Raw genomic sequence first — 16,997 nt, forward strand, 5'->3', positions numbered from 1 at the left:
AAAAAAAGGAAACTCCAATCCTCCCATACCCCTAACCACCTCCCCCTCCATTACACATTCATAGTTTTGGTATAGTACATTTGTTACTGTTGATGAAAGAATGTTAAACTACTACTAACTGTAGTATATAGTTTGCAATGGGTATATATATATTTTCCTATATGCCCTTTTATTATTACCTTCTAGTTATAGTGTCATACATTTGTTCTAGCTCATGAGAGGGATTTCTAATATTTGTACAGTTAATCATGGACATTGTCCCCCACAAGATTCATTGTTTTATACATTCCCATCTTTTAACCTCCAACTTTCCTTCTGGTGACATGTGACTCTGAACTTACCTTTTCCACACCTTCACATACGTTTCAGCACTGTTAGTTATTTTCACAATGTGCTACCATCACCTCTGTCCATTTCCAAACATTTAAGTTCACTGTAGTTAACATTCTGCTCATAATAAGCAACTGCTCCCCATTCTTTAGCCTCATTCTATATCCGGGTGACTAATATTTCATGTCTATGAGTTTACATATTATAATTTGTTCATATCAGTGAGACCCTGCAATATTTGTCCTTATGTGTCTGTCTCATTTCACTCAAATAGTGCCCTCAAGTTTTCTTCATCATCCCATTTATTTAAGATGGTTTTGTTCACACACCATACATTCTGTACTAAGTAAACAATCATTGGTTCCCTGTATAGTCACATATTTATGTATTCAGCACCATTGCCACTATCTATATAAGGACATATCCATTTCTTCCACAAGGAAGGAGGAAGAGTCAAAGAAGATAGAGAGACAAATGAAAAAGAAAAAAGAGAAAACAAAACAAAACAAAATATTACAGCTAGGAAGCAACAAAAGGAAAGATAGCATTAAACTAAAGTAGAATAAAGAGTCAGACAACATCACCAATGTCAGGAGTCCCATACCCTTCCCCTATGTCCCCCCACTCATATGCATTTAGCATTGGTATATTGCCTTTGTTATATTAAAGGAAGCATAAAACAATGTTTCTCTTAATCATAGTCTGTAATTTGCATTGATTTTATTTTCCCCCAATCCCACCCTATTTTAACACCTTGCAAGGTTGACATTCATTTGTTCTACCTCATGTAAAAACATATTTGTACCTTTTATTACATACATTGAGCACCCTAAGTTTCACTGAGTTATACAGTCCCAGTCTTTATCTTTCCTCTTTCCTTCTGGTGTCCCACAAGCTCCTAATCTTCCTCTTTCAACCATACTCACAGTTATCTTTGTTCAGTATGCTTACTTTGCTGTGCTACTATCTCCCAAAATTGTGTTCCAAACCTCTCACTCCTGTCTTTTCCTTTCTGTCTGCAGTGCTTCCTTTAGTGTTTCCTGTAGAACAGTTATCTTGTTCACAGACTCTGTCATTGTCTGTCAGAGAATATTTTAAACTCTCCCTCATATTTGAAGGACAGTTTTGTCAGATATAGTATTCTTGGTTGGTGGTTTTTCTTTTTCAGTATCTTAAATATATCACCACTCTTCCTTTTTGCCTCCATGGTTTCTATTGAGAAATCCACAGGTAGTCTTATCAAGCTTCCTTTATATGGGATGGATAGCTTTTCTCTTGCTGCTTTCAGGATTCTCTCTTTATCTTTGATGTTTGATAATATGATTATTAAGTGTCTTGGCATAGACCTATTCAGATTTATTCTGTTTGGGGTATGCTGCCCTTTTTGGATCTGTAATTTATGTCTTTCATAAGAGATGGGAAGTTTTCATTGATTATTTCCTCTATTATTGCTTCTTTTCCTTTTTCCTTCTCTTCTCCTTCTGGGACACCAATGACATGCACATTCCTGCATTTTGTGTTGTCCTTCAATATCCAGAGACATTGCTCATATTTTTCCATTCTTTTCTCTATTGTTCTTTTGTATGTAGGCTTTCAGGTGCCTTATTCTCCAGTTCCTGAGTGTTTTCTTCTGCCTCTTGAGATCTGCTGTTATATGTTTCCATTGTGTCTTTCATCTCTTGTGTTGTGCCTTTCATTTCCATATATTCTGCTAGTTGTTTTTTTGAACTTCTGATTTGTACCTTATGTACACCCAGTGTTTTCATTATAGAGTTCATTTCTTTTGCCTTATCTTCCCTAAACTTTTTGAATTGACTCAGTATTAGTTGTTTACATTCTTGCATCTCAGTTGAGTTGTAAGTTTGTTTCTTTGACTGGGCCATAACTTCCTTTTTTTTAGTGTAGATTGTAGTTTTCTGTTGTCTAGGCATCTGATTTCCTAGGTTACCCCAATCAGGTTTTCCCAGACCAGAACATGCTCAGGTCTCAGAAGGAAGCAATAGTATCATGTCTCCCTGAGGGTGTGTCTTAGAAGATTGGTTCACTCTTTGAGGCCTCAAGTCAGTGTGCTTTTCCACCCAGCAGGTGGCACCTGTCAGCCTGTAGCTCCAGACTGGTGTAAGGAGGTGTGGCCCATGGCTGTTTTCCCCCAGGTTCTGGGGTCTGGTTCTGAATAGAAGGTTGGTAGTAGAGCTTGGCACCACCTTCTTCCTCTTAGGGAAAATAGATCCCCTAGGTACAGGCCATTTACATTTGAATAGACTCTCTGCCTGTGCTATCTCCACCCTTGTCTGGGTCAGAGCACTGGGAACTAAAAATGGCTGAGGCTTTCTCCACTGAGCCAAAAAAGGGATAGAAAGCCCCCTTCAGGGCCAGTCTGTGGCCACTCTCTGACTCTCCAAGGTCAGCATCACCAAAAGCCTCTGTCTGCTTGTTGGGGATTCATGTCTTGTATTGAGCAGACCATGTTTGTTAATTAAAACCCCAGCTGCAGCTCAGCTGAGCTACATTCACTTGCTTGGAGAGTGCTGCTCTCTAGCACTGCCAGGGTTTGCATTTCAGGCCATGTGAGGAGGGGGTTCCTGGCTTGGATCTGCAGTTTTTACTTACAGATTTTATGCTGCAATCTTGGGGATTCCTCCCAATTCTGGTTGGTGTATGATGCGTGGATGGTCATATTTGTTCCCCTGCAGTTATTCCAGATTATTTACTAGTTGTTCCTGGTTGTTTATTAGTTGTTTCAGGGGGACTAACTAGCTTCCACTCCTCTCTATGCCACCATCTTCTTCCCTTCTTTGTCTCTTCAGCTATATTTTCTTTCATCTCCTTGAATTGATTCAGGAGATTTTTTGAACATAGTTGATTAGTTGTTCCAAATTCTGTGTCTCCCCTGAAGTTTTAATATGTTCCCTTGACTAGGCCATATCTTTTCATTTCTTAGTGTTTTTTTTTTTTTTCTTTTGTCTAGGCATGTGATAATCTTGATGAATTTACCATGAAGGTCAGTTTCTCTCTTGCCTAGGGTTTTATTATTTTTTATAATTAAAAAAATAAAAAACTTGACTTTGTGTTAAGGTTCTCCTTTGATGCTTAGTCCACCTTATTTTTGACCTTTAGAATATTCCATGTTTAATTGGTCAGATTTTTTCAGCTCTCCATCTGATTCTTGCCCTGGATATGCAGCACAATTTTTAAGATTACACTTTTTGTGCAATTGTTTCACCTTCAAGAGAAAGGTTCCTTTCCTCTGTTCCTTCTTTGGGAATGTTGATCTGTTTTGTTTGTTTTTGTGTTGCCTCTATAATTTCTTTTACTCTCCTTTCATTGTCTCTAGCTACTTTTGTTGCAGGACAAATTCTGGGAGGAGAGTCACCCTGGAGAGGACTTTCCCAAGTCAGTATTTCCCAGTGAAAACAGGGTCAGGGACTCACAAAGGGGACATAGACTGTGTCTAAAGTTCCCTGGGAAGAGAATCAGGAAGGGCACCAAAAGCCTCTTTGATGGCTCCCCAAATCTGTGCTTTCTTGGCCTGCCCAGCAAATGCAGCTCTTCAGCTAAACATCCCCCAGAGCCCTGAGGAAACACTGCATCTTTTAATCTCCACCACCTCTGCCCCTGTCTGGGGCAGGGTTGAAACAGTTGTTGCTGCCACCTTTGTCCAGGGTGGGTCAAAATAGTAGCTCAGAACCAGAACCCAGTGATCCTAATATGCTAATCAAATCCATGCTCAGTCATTCACCATGCCTACCCGTGTTCTTGGAGAAGGGGATTTTTATGTCCCTCTCTGTCCCCAGGAAGCTAACCAGGGACTGGATCCTGAGGTGGCTCACCATCAGCGTGTGGGATGGGTGCTGGGAGCCACCTTGCAGAGAGAGCAACTCACTGTTATTTACTGTAGTTTATCAGCTTCTTCCTCCTGCTTTTCCCTGGATGTTCTTCTGACCTCTGGAGCCCCAGAACAGTTGTCTCAGACAGTTCCTGTCTGTTTAATAGCTGTTTTTGTGGAAGGACTGAGTACTGGAACTCCCTACTCTACTGTCTTCCCCGGATCTTCCCCCTCCATGCAGTCTATCTTGATCCATTTGGAATTAATTTAAATTATCTTATTTTGTTTTATGTTAATCTACTTATCTATTAATTCATCAGCTGCCCCCATATCCATCCATCCATCCATCCATCCATCCATCCATCCATCCACTTATCCACCCAGCCATTTATCCATCCACCTATGCACCCATTCACCCCTCCAATCTTTTACAAAGTTTATTGCTCGCTATCTTTTTCTCTCCTCTTCATCCTTTCTAACTTCTTCCAGTTCACAGTTATTTTGTTAAAGCCCTTTGTCAAATATTCTCCTCAGATGAGTTATGCATTTGACATTTTATATTTCTGTTCTGTTTCCAGCTGTCAACTCCTCAGAGAGCACTTTCCTGCTAATCTGCCATCAGCGTGACTCCCCTTTCCTACTTTACTTTTCTTCAAAGCACTTATCGCTTCCTGACATTTCTTATGCTTTCATTATTTTATTTGTTTCTCTTCTGTCTTCCCTCCTAGAATGTCAAACTTCCCACGGGGAGATATTTTATTTTATTGATCTTTATATCCTAGTGCCTGGGACAACACCTTGTCCATAGTTGTTGCTCAATGAATAGTTGTTGAATTGATTATATTTTGCATATCTCCAAATGTCTGTCTTTTGCTCTAACATCTTTACTGGGAATAGGGTTCTTGGGCTGCAGTCCTTTTCCCACAGTGGGCTATTGATACTCTTCCACTGCTTCTAGCTTGCTATACTGCAAATGAGAAGTCTGGAGCCACATCTCAATTTATGAAATATTATGCTTGTGTATTTTGTTTCTGCAGGCATTTTGTTTATTCATCTTTGAGTCCCTGGCACAATGCCTCATACATAATAGGGATCCCCAAATATTTGTTGTGTTAATAAATGGATGAATGAAGCCATGGATGGATGGGTAGATGGATATGGATAGATGAAGGAAGGAAGGAAGGAAGGTAGGAAAGACAGACTTCAAGAGTGTTAGAAGGTATATGAAGTATTTAACATAGACTTCTTGAAATGTTAACCACAGTGATGTTCTAGATCAGGGCCCAGACCGACAGCGTTAGCACTCACCTGGAATGTGTTAGAAATGAAGCTCTGGGGGCCACATCTTAGACCTACTGAATCAGAGACTCTGGGAGTAAAGCGCAGCAGGCTGTGTTTGAACAAGTCCTCCAGATGATGTGATACACACTTTTATTTGAGAACCACTGCTGTAGACCAACCTCATTCTACAGATGAGAAAAGTGAGGCTAATTCATTGTACACTCTAGTTGGATTTTACACTCTGGTTGGATTGTATGGTATGTGAATAAAACTTTTAAAAAATACATAGTCCTGTAAAAAGAAAAAGTTTAGCAGTAGACTAGCTAGATTCCAAGTTAAGTACCCTTTCCCTGTCCACAATGCTCCCTCCTACTAATTCTGCAAAAGTAAACAAAAGTTGCAGAACTTAGGGAATTGAGTATAACATAATGGAGTTGTTGTTGGTTTATCTGACCAAAAATGACTTTGGACAGGGTTTCACATATGCTAGACTGAGTGGTGATATCTGCACCAAAGATGGCACCAAAACCCATGGGACCCACTAGCTAGCAATGTTTGACTATGTGGCTTTGTACAAGGAAAGAGGGAAGAAAGGACTGATTACAACATATTATGACATTATGTTCTTGATATGACATTTCACTAATGCCATGATGTTAGAAATGGTGATAGATTAGCAAGATAGTGTCTCTGTGACTGACGGTGATAAAGTGATCTCAGAATAAAGAACATCTACATTTCAAAACCCCCAAAAAAGAAGAAAAAAGTGAGGCTAGGAGCAAGGAAGTGACTTGTCCTAGCTCATACGCTGCTTCAGTGGCACAGCTGGGACCAGTGCCCAGGTCCCCTTTTGCTCTGGGTCTATGCTCTGGCCACCCCACCCAGCCTGCTTAGTCTTGTGTTGGGGACTGATTGTGCACCCCAGTTTGGACATGTTCCTGGTCTTGGTCCACATTCTGATGGATGTGGACCCATTCTAAATAAGTTAAGTTATCCTCATTCTTATCCCCAACTGAATGAGGATAGGCTTTAATCCAGATTACTGGAGTCCTTTATAAGCAGAGTGAAAATCAGACAGAGAAAGAAACCATGGAGAGTAGCCAGAAGCTAAAAGTACATGGAACCTGGGCAAGAAAGGAGAAGATGTCGCCATGTGACAGGAAAGCCAAGGACTGAGGATCACCGGCAGCCAGCTCCTGAATGCCACATTCTTCTGGAAGAAAGCATCACCTTGCTGATGCCTCAATTTTGGATTTCTCCCAGCCTTGAAATTGTGAGCCGATAAACCCCTGTTATTAAGCCCACTCATTGTGTGGTATTTGTTTTAGCAGCTAGGAAACTAAAACACCCTGTCTTGTTATTTTTTTTGTAATCAAATGAACCATACATTTGTCAAACCATTTCAAAGCATTGGGATTGACTATCTACTCTACAAAGTTTCTGATTTCACTGGGGTGTTTTTAGGATTTTTAAAACAATGTGACTTAGAGTTGTACAAGGCTTTGAGCAAGGGAAATGAAAGTCCAGGCAATTGTGTTAGTTCTCACTGGAGGCTTCTTGGGCTGGGTTGTAATGTTAGATCTCACTGCTGCAGCTCATGCCCTTCCCCCTGCTTGAGGCTTGATGCTTGTCACACATGATCCAGTTTGTTCCTGCTTGTGGGAGAGAACGTGTGAATGCCAGCGTTGGCTCAGGTGAAGGAAGAGGGATTTTTACATTGATAAAGTCCCAGTGAGCAGTGTGCTTTTCTCACAAAAATTTAAATTTAACACAAGGTTCTTTTTCTTTTTTATTATTAGAGCAGTTGTAAGTTTGAGGCAAAATTGTGCAGCCAGTACAGAGTTCCTATATAACCACCCCCCCCCCCCACTGCTCTAACACACAGTTTTCCCTATTATTAACATTTTGCTTTACTGTGCCTTTGTTACAGTTAGTGAAACAACATTGTTATGGTTATATTATTAATTATAGTCCATAGTTTACATAAGGAATTACATAAGGGTTTATACTTTGTGTTGAACAGTTCAATGGGTTTTTAAAAAAATTTTATTCTGGTAACACATATACATCTGTGCTGGTTTGTATATATTATGTCCCCCAGAAAAAAACATGTTCTTTGATGCAATCTTATGGGGGCAGATTAATCTTTTTGATTAGGGTGTGACTTCTTGATTGGATGCTTCCATGGAGATGTGAACCACCCAACTGTGGGTAATACCTTTGATTAGATTATTTCCATGGAAGTGTAGCTTCACCCATTCAGCATGGGTCTTGATTTAATTACTGGAGTACTTTAAAAAGAGCCACAAAGGCCCAGACACTTACTGCAGCTTAGAGACATTTTGGAGATGGCCGTTGAAAGCAGACTTTTGTTGACACTTTGGAGATATTAGCCCAGAGTTTGCTCCGAGAAGCTAAGCCTAGAGACATTTTGGAGAGCGCCATTTTGAAATGCAACCTGGGAGCAAGCAGACGCCAGCCGCGTGCCTTCACAGCTAACAGAGGTTTTCTGGACACCATTGGCCATCCTCCAGGGAAGGTACCCGATTGCTGATACCTTACCTTGGACACTTTACGGCCTTGAGACTATACACTTTGTAACCAAATAAATCCCTGTCATAAAAGCCAATCCATTTCTGGTGTTTTGCATAATGGCAGCATTAGAAACCAAAACAGCATCTATTACCAAAACTTTCCCATCATCCCAAATAGAAACTCTACCAATTAAGCATTAGCAGCCCATTCCCCACCCCCACCCAGCCCCTGGTAACCCATATTCTAAGTTTTGACTTCAGGAATTGACTTATTCTATTTCATATAAATGAGAGCCTACAATGTTTGTCCTTTTGTGTCCCCATATTGTGTCACATTCAACATGATGTCTTCAAGGTCAATCCATATTGTGGCATGCATCATAACTTCACTCCTTTTTAAGGCTGAATAATATACCATTGTATATATATATCATATTTTATTATCCCTGCATCTGCTGATGGACATTTGGGTTGTTTCCACCTTTTGGCAATTGGGAATAATGCAGCTATGAACATTGGTGTGCAAGTTTCTGTTTGAATCCCTGCTTTCAATTCTGTTGGGTATGTACCTTGTGCTGGTTTGAATCTATTATGTCCCCCACAAAAGCCATGTTCTTTAATGCACTCTTGCAGGGGCAGACTTATTAGTCTTTTGATTAGGGTGGAACTTTTGATTGAGTGTTTTCATGGAAATGTGACTCAGTCAACTGTGGATGAGAGCTTGATTAAATTATTTCCATGGAGATGTGACCCTTCCCATTCTGGGTGGGTCTTAATTAGATCACTGGAGTCCTTTAAGAGAGCTCGCAGAGACAACGTGATTGGGAAACCCATATGGACCACACTCCCCTTTGTCCAGTGCATGGATGGATGAGTAGAAAAATGGGGGCAAAAAAAAAAAAAAAGGCACCCAGTATTCTTTTTTATTTTAATTGTTCTTTTTCACTTTAGTTTTTATTCTTATTATTTTTGTGTGTGTGGTAATGAAAATGTACAAAAATTAATTTTGGTGATGAACGCACAACTATATAATGGTACTGTGAACAATTGAATGTACGCTTTGTATGACTGCATAGTATGTGAATATATCTCAATAAAAATGAATTAAAAAAATAAAAGAGGTATGCAAAAGAAAAAAAAAGAGAGCTCACAGAAACAAGGAGTGTAGAGAAGCTGAGAGAGACATTTTGGAGAAAAGCTAAGAGCTGACACAGACACAGATGCTTGGAGATGCTTGGAGATGCAGACAGAAGGACATTTGGAGATGCTAAGTTAAGAGATGAAGCCTAGAGTTTTCCCCAGAGAAGCTAAGAGAGAACATTTAGAAAGAAATGCCCAAAGAGAACCAAGCAGAGACTGAAAGAAGCTAAGAGAGACAGAAGTCCTGAGGCATTTTGGAGAAAGTCATTTTGAAACATAACCTGGGAGCAAAGGACTATCAGACACCAGCCACATGCCTTCCCAGCTGACAGAGGTGTTCCAGATGCCATCAGCCTTTCCTCAGTGAAGGTATCCTCTTGTTGATGCCTTAGTTTGGACACTTCTATGGCCTTAGAACTGTAAATTTGCAACTTAATAAATCCCCTTTAAAAAAAGCCAGTCCATTTCTGGTATTTTGCATAACAGCAGCTTTAGCAAACTGGAACATACCTAGAAGTGGGATTGCTGTGTCATACAGTAATTCTGTCATTAACTTTCTGAGGAATGCCAATATGGCTTCCACAGTGGCGTTTTACAGTCCCACCAGCAACGAATGAGTGTTCCTATTTCTCCACATCCACACCAACACTTGTTAATTTCTTAGTTTTTATTTTAACAGCAGCCATTCTGTGAAATGGTATCTCATTGTGGTTTTAATTTGCATTTCCCTAATGGCTAAGGAAATTGAGCATCTTTTCATGTGTTTATTGGTTGGTTGTATATCTTCTTTGGAGAAATGTCATTTCAAATCTTTTGCTTATTTTTAAATTAGGTTGCTTGTCTTTTTGTTGTTGAGTTGACACAAATTTCTTTTTAATGAATTTCACATAGTTCTTTCCAGTCCAGTTTTTTTCATTTGCATGTTTTTTGTCTGTGTTTTTGGTCAAAACCATGCTGGACGTACAATGTGAACGTTGCCTTCCTTCATTTTACCTGGTGTGCCGGTTTGGATGTATTATGGCCCCCAAAACACCATTATCTTGATGCAGCCTTGTGGGGGCAGATGTATTAGTGTGGATTAGGTTGGAAGCTATTGGTTCAGTGTTTCCGTGGAGGTGTGGCCACGCCCATTCAGCATGGGCCTTGATTAGTTCACTGGAGCTCTGTAAAAGCTCAGACAGAAGGAGCTCACAGCTCTTAGCTTCTTTCAGTCTCTGCTTGATTCTCTTTGGGCATTTCTTTCTAAATGTTCTCTCTTAGCTTCTCTGGGGAAAACTCTGGGCTTCATCTCTTAATGAGACAGACATTTTGAAGATGGCCATTGGAAGCTGATGCAGACATTTGGGAGAATGCCGTTTTGAAATGCAACCTGGGAACAAGCAGGCTCCAGCCATGTGTCTTCCCAGCTAACAGAGGTTTTCTAGATGCCATTGGCCTTTCTCCAGTGAAGGTACCCTATTGTTGATGGACACTTTATACCGGAACACCTGGTATAAGCCCTTTCTATACTATATATTTATAGAAGAGTTACAAAGATAGTACAGGGAGTACCTCCGTTTTCCCTGTTATTAATATATTGCATTATTGTGGTACATTTGCTATAACTAAGGAACCAGCATTGTTTTAGTTTGCCGGGGTTGCTATGACAAATACCACACACTAGTTGGCTTAACAATAGGAATTTATTGTCTCATGGTTTCAGTGGCTAGAAGTCCAAAATCAGAGTGTCGACAAGGCTGTGCTTTTTCCCCGAAGTCTGTAGCATTCAGGTGCTGGCTTGTTACAATCCTTGGGGTTCCTTAGCTTGCATCTCTGCCTCCTATCACATGGCAAGCTCTCTTTCCTTGTGTCTCCTCTTCTGGTTTCCACTGACTTCTGTCTTCTAGCTCCTCTGTTAACTGTGTCTGAATTTCTTCTGCTCATAGCAGATGCCGATCATATGGGCTAAGGCCCACCCTGATTCAGTTGGCCACACCTAAATAGGACCTTATTCACAAATGAGTCCACACTTTAATGGAAACTACATCTTCAAAGGTTCCTATTTACAAATGGTTTCACACTCACAGGAATGCTAATTAAGATTAAGAACATGTCTTCTGTTGTCCTGGGGTACATGATTCAATCCACCACAATACATGACTATTAACTAAAGCCCAGACTTTATTTGGGTTTCAGTAGCTTTCCCCTAATGTCCCTTTTCTGTCCCAGGATCCTCTCCAGATTACCACATCACATTCACTTGTTGTGTCTCCTTAGCAATTTCTCAGACTTTCCTGTTTTGATACCTTGACAGTTTTGAGGGGTGCTCAGGTGCTCACATGTTCTGTAGAATGTCCCTAATGATCTGTTCCAGTTTGCTAAACTTCCAAAATGTAAAATACCAGAAATGGATTGGATTTTACATGGGGATTTATTAGTTCACAGATTTACAGTTATAAGGCCATAAAAATGTCCAAACTAAGGCATCAACAAGAGGATACCTTCACTGAAGAAAGGCCATTGGCATCTGGGGTTCTCCTGTCACATGGGAAGACAGATGGTCGAGTCTGCTGGGCCTCTCCTGGGTTTAGCTTTGGTTTCCATTGCTTTCTCCAAAATGTCTCTAAGCTTCTGTCTTAGCTTCTCTCTCTCAGCTCCTGTGCATCCTTGCTTGTTTCTACCAGGGCTTTTCTCTCTAAGTGTCTGGGGGGGTCCTCTCTTAGCTTCTCCAGGGCAAACTCTGGGCTTCATCTGTTAGCTTCTCTCCTGGTTCTGGTTTCAATGGCTGTCTCCAAAATGTCTCTGGACATTTTCTCTCTAGGCATCTTTCAGCTCTCCTCAAAGTGTCTCTGCCTTTTATCCTCTCATAGAGGATGCCAGTAAACTAAGTAAGACCCACCTTGAATGGGTGGGGTCACATCTCCATGGAAATAATCTAATCAAAAGGTCTCACCCGCAATTGGGTGGGTCACATCTCCACGGAAACAACCTAACCAAAAGGTCCTACCCATAATAGGTCTTGACCCACAAGACTGGATTAAAAGAACATGACTTTTCTGGAGTACATAATAAATTCAAACCAGCACACCATCATTTTTTTAAAGACCGCACAATGTTCAATGAGTGGCCAATAGTAATTCACTTAGTTGTTTCTCTACTTTGACATTTGTGTTGAGTAGAATATTTGACTTCATAGGAGCTTTAAAGGGCATTCATTCATTCATTCACTCATCAAATAGTTGTGGGGCACTTGGGAGGTGCCAGCCCCACACTGGGTACGGGGGGACACCGAGTGGATTAATCCATGGTCCCTGCCCTGCAGGATGTTAGTAGAGGAGAGACACAGGTGAACACATTATCACAGTTCCTCATGCAAGTAGCTAAGAGGGCTCTGCACACAGCTGTTCGGCATGAGAAAAGGAGGATAGCACAGGGAAGGCTTCAGGAGGCCGTATTTGACTTTTTATTTTAAGAATGAATGGGAGAAGGCAGGGAAGGGCAAACAGGCATGAGGTTATGAGATGTGTCCTCAAAGATTAGACACTGGGTGTGGCCAGAGTGTAGAGTTTATGGGGGGAGGAGGAGTAGCTGGGGATAAAGCCGTGGCCACCGTGAAGGGCTCTGGATGGCATGCTACACAGTAGGGACTTACTGTGTAGAAAGCAGGAGGCCAGCTGAGGTTTTGACAAGAGTGACACTCTGAGATTGACCTTTTTAGGGATAATGCGCCAGACCCTGGAATTCGTGGTGGATACGATGATGAGCTAGACACAACACCTGTCCTCCAGTTTTCAGTTTATCATGGCAGTAATATAATTTATTAGCAAGTTATTTTGAAATGCCGTCATCACATCAATGTGTGTGTGTGTTTTCCCCGAACTTAGGTAGCATCACACTGTTTGCAGCCATTACCATCATCCTGGGATGTCTGAAAATTGGATACTTCGTTGGATTTTCTGAATGTTTATCAGCCACCGAAGGAGTTTTCCCTGTCACACATACAGTACACACTCTCTTGCAGGTAAACCACAATGCATTTATTCCTGTTAAATGTATCCCTGGGTGTGTGCTGCCTTGGACTTTTAAAAATCTGTAATATCAAGACATCTAGCACGTGGAAGGTGACGTGAGCTGCCATGAGCTTGCCCCACAAGTCCCCGGGTGAACTTGAGTCCATCTCTGAGGCTCAGCCCTCCAGCTGCCTGCACTGCAGAATGGACTGCGGGTTCCCCTGGCAGCCTTGTGGGAGTCCTGTGAGGCAGAACCTGCAACAGCGGAGTCGGGGGAGTCTAGCAAGCCAGTGTCCACCAGAAAAGGTTGGGGGGAATTTTATTTTCAGCATAATCTTTTTGTTTGACAGCTTTATTGAGGTGTAATTCACATACCATACAATTTACCCGTTTAAAGTGTACAATTCAATGTTTTTTTAGCATTTATATCCACAGAGTGGTGCAACCATCACTACAATCAATTTTAGAACCTTTTCATTACTCCAAAAAGAAAACTTATGTCATTATAGTCACTTCTCTGAGTAATTGACACCTTTTTTTGTTTGCCTACTTGTGGGTAAAAATCTTTCAGAAATGCAGATGATTCTATTTCTCAGCATTGGTGAATTAAAGGTGGCTCAGAAGTAAGGAGTTAATATAGCAAATGTTAAGACATCACTTTGAATTGGAAAAACCTCACGGTTGAGAAGGTTTTAGTTAGGCTTCAGGGAACCTCCATCTTTAGAAGAACCCTGGGTAGTGGTGAGCAGAGGTAGGATGTTCCTTTAGTAATAATAAACGTAATAATTAATATTTCTGTAGCACTTTAGAATGTTCAAAGTACTTTTCATTTTTCCCTTTGTGTAATCCTTTCATTGATTCCGTGAGGACAGATCTTAGATCATCACCCTCATTTCTAAGGAGGAGAGGATGAGTGACTTGTTCAGAGCCATAGTCCTAGCCGAGACGTGGTGGTGATTTTCCGCCAGGCCAGTCACTCTGGAAGACCAGGGGCTTACCCCACTATTCTGAATATTTCTGGATTCCCAGTTTGAGAATGTCCTTCAGAACCCATTGTCAACTTCCAGAATGCTAATGATGCCATCTTTTAAACTCTATTTTTTTAATCCAAAGAGGTCTCTCCTTTGGGTACCCTGCTGATTCACCAGACAACTCTAGATGAACCTTTGAATATTTCTAGATGAACCTTTGAATATTTCTTAATGGTGAAGTTATTTGAAAGGATGTGCCACATGAGTTCTGAAGCAGATTAGCTTGGTGTAGCCTCTTGGAGTAAGTTGGTAGTCTGGTGGGGGACACTTCGCAGGAGCCACCTCGCCTTGGGAGAGCTTGCTGACTAACCTTCCAGGGAAGCCAGATTCCATGAAGACAGAGTCTTGTGATACTAGTGACAGTGGGAAGGCTTTTGTGAGCCTAGAAATGAGACTGCATTCTCACTCATTCATTCACTGATTCAGTCCATTTTTAAGCAGCAGTTAAAGCCCAACCTCAGCACTGGATGTACAACGAAGAAAGAGCCATGGCCTGTGCCCTGTGGGAGGTGCCAGTCAGATGGGGAGACTGTCAAGAAAATGGACAGTTGCAACACTGGGGCTCAGGGCTTTGACAAAATCACCCAGAATGAGGAGGGAGTGCAAAGGAGGGCCTCTCACTAGCTGAGGGGCTGGAGGGTTTCTGCCTGGAAGTGTCCCAGAGTTGGCAAGTGAAGTAGGAAGCAGAGAGGACATTGAAGATGTCTGTGGGGATGTGCAGCCAGGTGGAGGTTTGTGTGAGGATGAGAAGGGAGGTGTGGCTGGGGTGGCTGGTGCAGGTTCAGCATCAGGCTTATGAGCATCTGCTTAGGCTGCCTGGGCTCAAATCCTGGCTCTGGCTTGCAGCAGTGTGACCTTAGAAAAATTCCTTAACCTCTCTGGGCCTCATAGGTCTCCTCTTTAAAATGACAATAACCCCGGCTGCCTGATGGCGTTGCTGTGAGGTGCTGCCTTATGCAAAGCCCTCTGTGTGGGGCTGGGCAGGTGGTGGGTGCTTGCTCAGGTTGAATATTACTGCATCGGAGGCCACGTTAGGAGTTTGGACTTCATCTTGAAGGCAGTGGAGAGCCACTGAAGGCTGTAAGCAGAGGGACGGCCTGGAACAGATGTGAGTTTTCAATATACCACTCTGTTGCTTGGTAAGTTGGAGATCTCCATCTTCTTGATTTAGGGTGTTTTATCAGTCAGTCAGCCAATCAATCAATCAATCATTCTGTACTTACTGGACAGTTGCAATGTGCCTATTGCTACTTTTTTTTTTTTTTTAATCATCATTTTATTGAGATATATTCACATACCACGCAGTCATACAAAACAAATCGTACTTTCGATTGTTTACAGTACCATTACATAGTTGTACATTCATCACCTAAATCAATCCCTGACACCTTCATTAGCACGCACACAAAAATAACAAGAATAATAATTAGAGTGAAAAAGAGCAGTTGAAGTAAAAAAGAACACTGGGTACTTTTGTCTGTTTGTTTCCTTCCCCTATTTTTCTACTCATCCATCCATAAACTAGACAAAGTGGAGTGTGGTCCTTATGGCTTTCCCAATCCCATTGTCACCCCTCATAAACTACATTTTTATACAACTGTCTTCGAGATTCATGGGTTCTGGGTTGTAGTTTGATAGTTTCAGGTATCCACCACCAGCTACCCCAATTCTTTAGAACCTAAAAAGGGTTATCTAAAGTGTGCGTAAGAGTGCCCACCAGAGTGACCTCTCGGCTCGTTTTGGAATCTCTCTGCCGCTGAAGCTTATTTCATTTCCTTTCACATCCCCCTTTTGGTCAAGAAGATGTTCTCCGTCCCACGATGCCGGGTGTACATTCCTCCCCGGGAGTCATATTCTACGTTGCCAGGGAGATTCACTCCCCTGGGTGTCTGATCCCACGTAGGGGGTAGGGCAGTGATTTCACCTTTCAAGTTGGCTTAGCCAGAGAGAGAGGGCCACATCTGAGCAACAAAGAGGCATTCAGGAGGAGACTCTTAGGCACAAATATAGGGAGGCCTAGCCTCTCCTTTGCAGCAACCGTCTTCCCAAGGGTAAAACTTATGGTAGAGGGCTCAACCCATCAAACCACCAGTCCCCTATGTCTGTGGTCATGTTAGCAACCATGGAGGTGGGGTAGGCGAATACCCCTGCATTTTCCACAGGCTCCTCAAGGGGGCACTACATCTTTTTTTTTTTTTTCTTTGTTTTTGTTTCCTTTTTTTTTTTTTTTTTAAATTTACCTTCTTTTTTAAATCAACTGTATGAAAAAAAAAGTTAAAAAGAAAACAAACATACAATAAAAGAACATTTCAAAGAGACCATAACAAGGGAGTAAGAAAAAGACAACTAACCTAAGATAAATGCTTAACTTCCAACATGTTCCTACTTTACCCCAAGAAAGTTACATAATATAGCAACATTTCTGTGAACTTGTTCCTACTATATCCATCAGAAATTAACAGACCATAGTCATTTCTGGGCATCCCCAGAACGTTAAATAGCTTATCTGTTCTTCTTGGATTATTGTTCCCCCTTCCTTAATTGCTCTCTACTGCTAGTTCCCCTACATTCTACATTATAAACCATTTGTTTTACATTTTTCAAAGTTCACATTAGTGGTAGCATATAATATTTCTCTTTTTGTGCCTGGCTTATTTCGCTCAGCATTATGTCTTCAAGGTTCATCCATGTTGTCATATGTTTCACGAGATCGTTCCTTCTTACTGACGCGTAGTATTCCATCGTGTGTATATACCACATTTTATTTATCCACTCATCTGTTGAAGGACATTTGGGTTGTTTCCATCTCTTGGCAATTGTGAATAATGCTGCTGTGAACATTGGCGTGCAGATATCTGTTCGTGTC

At 41.4% G+C, this 16,997-nt stretch overlaps 1 protein-coding gene across 1 annotated transcript in view; it reads left to right on the top strand.

Annotated features, from left to right (window-relative positions):
- Positions 1-16,997, top strand: part of OTOP1 (otopetrin 1) — a 60,235-nt gene that overhangs the window by 16,372 nt on the left and 26,866 nt on the right. Inside the window, exon 2 of the mRNA XM_037828894.1 lies at positions 12,975-13,111. Within this exon, the coding sequence (XP_037684822.1) occupies positions 12,975-13,111 (137 nt within the window). The remainder of the gene's footprint in view (positions 1-12,974; positions 13,112-16,997) is intronic.

Source organism: Choloepus didactylus, chromosome 3 (assembly GCF_015220235.1).
Source record: "Choloepus didactylus isolate mChoDid1 chromosome 3, mChoDid1.pri, whole genome shotgun sequence".
NCBI lineage: Eukaryota > Metazoa > Chordata > Mammalia > Pilosa > Megalonychidae > Choloepus > Choloepus didactylus.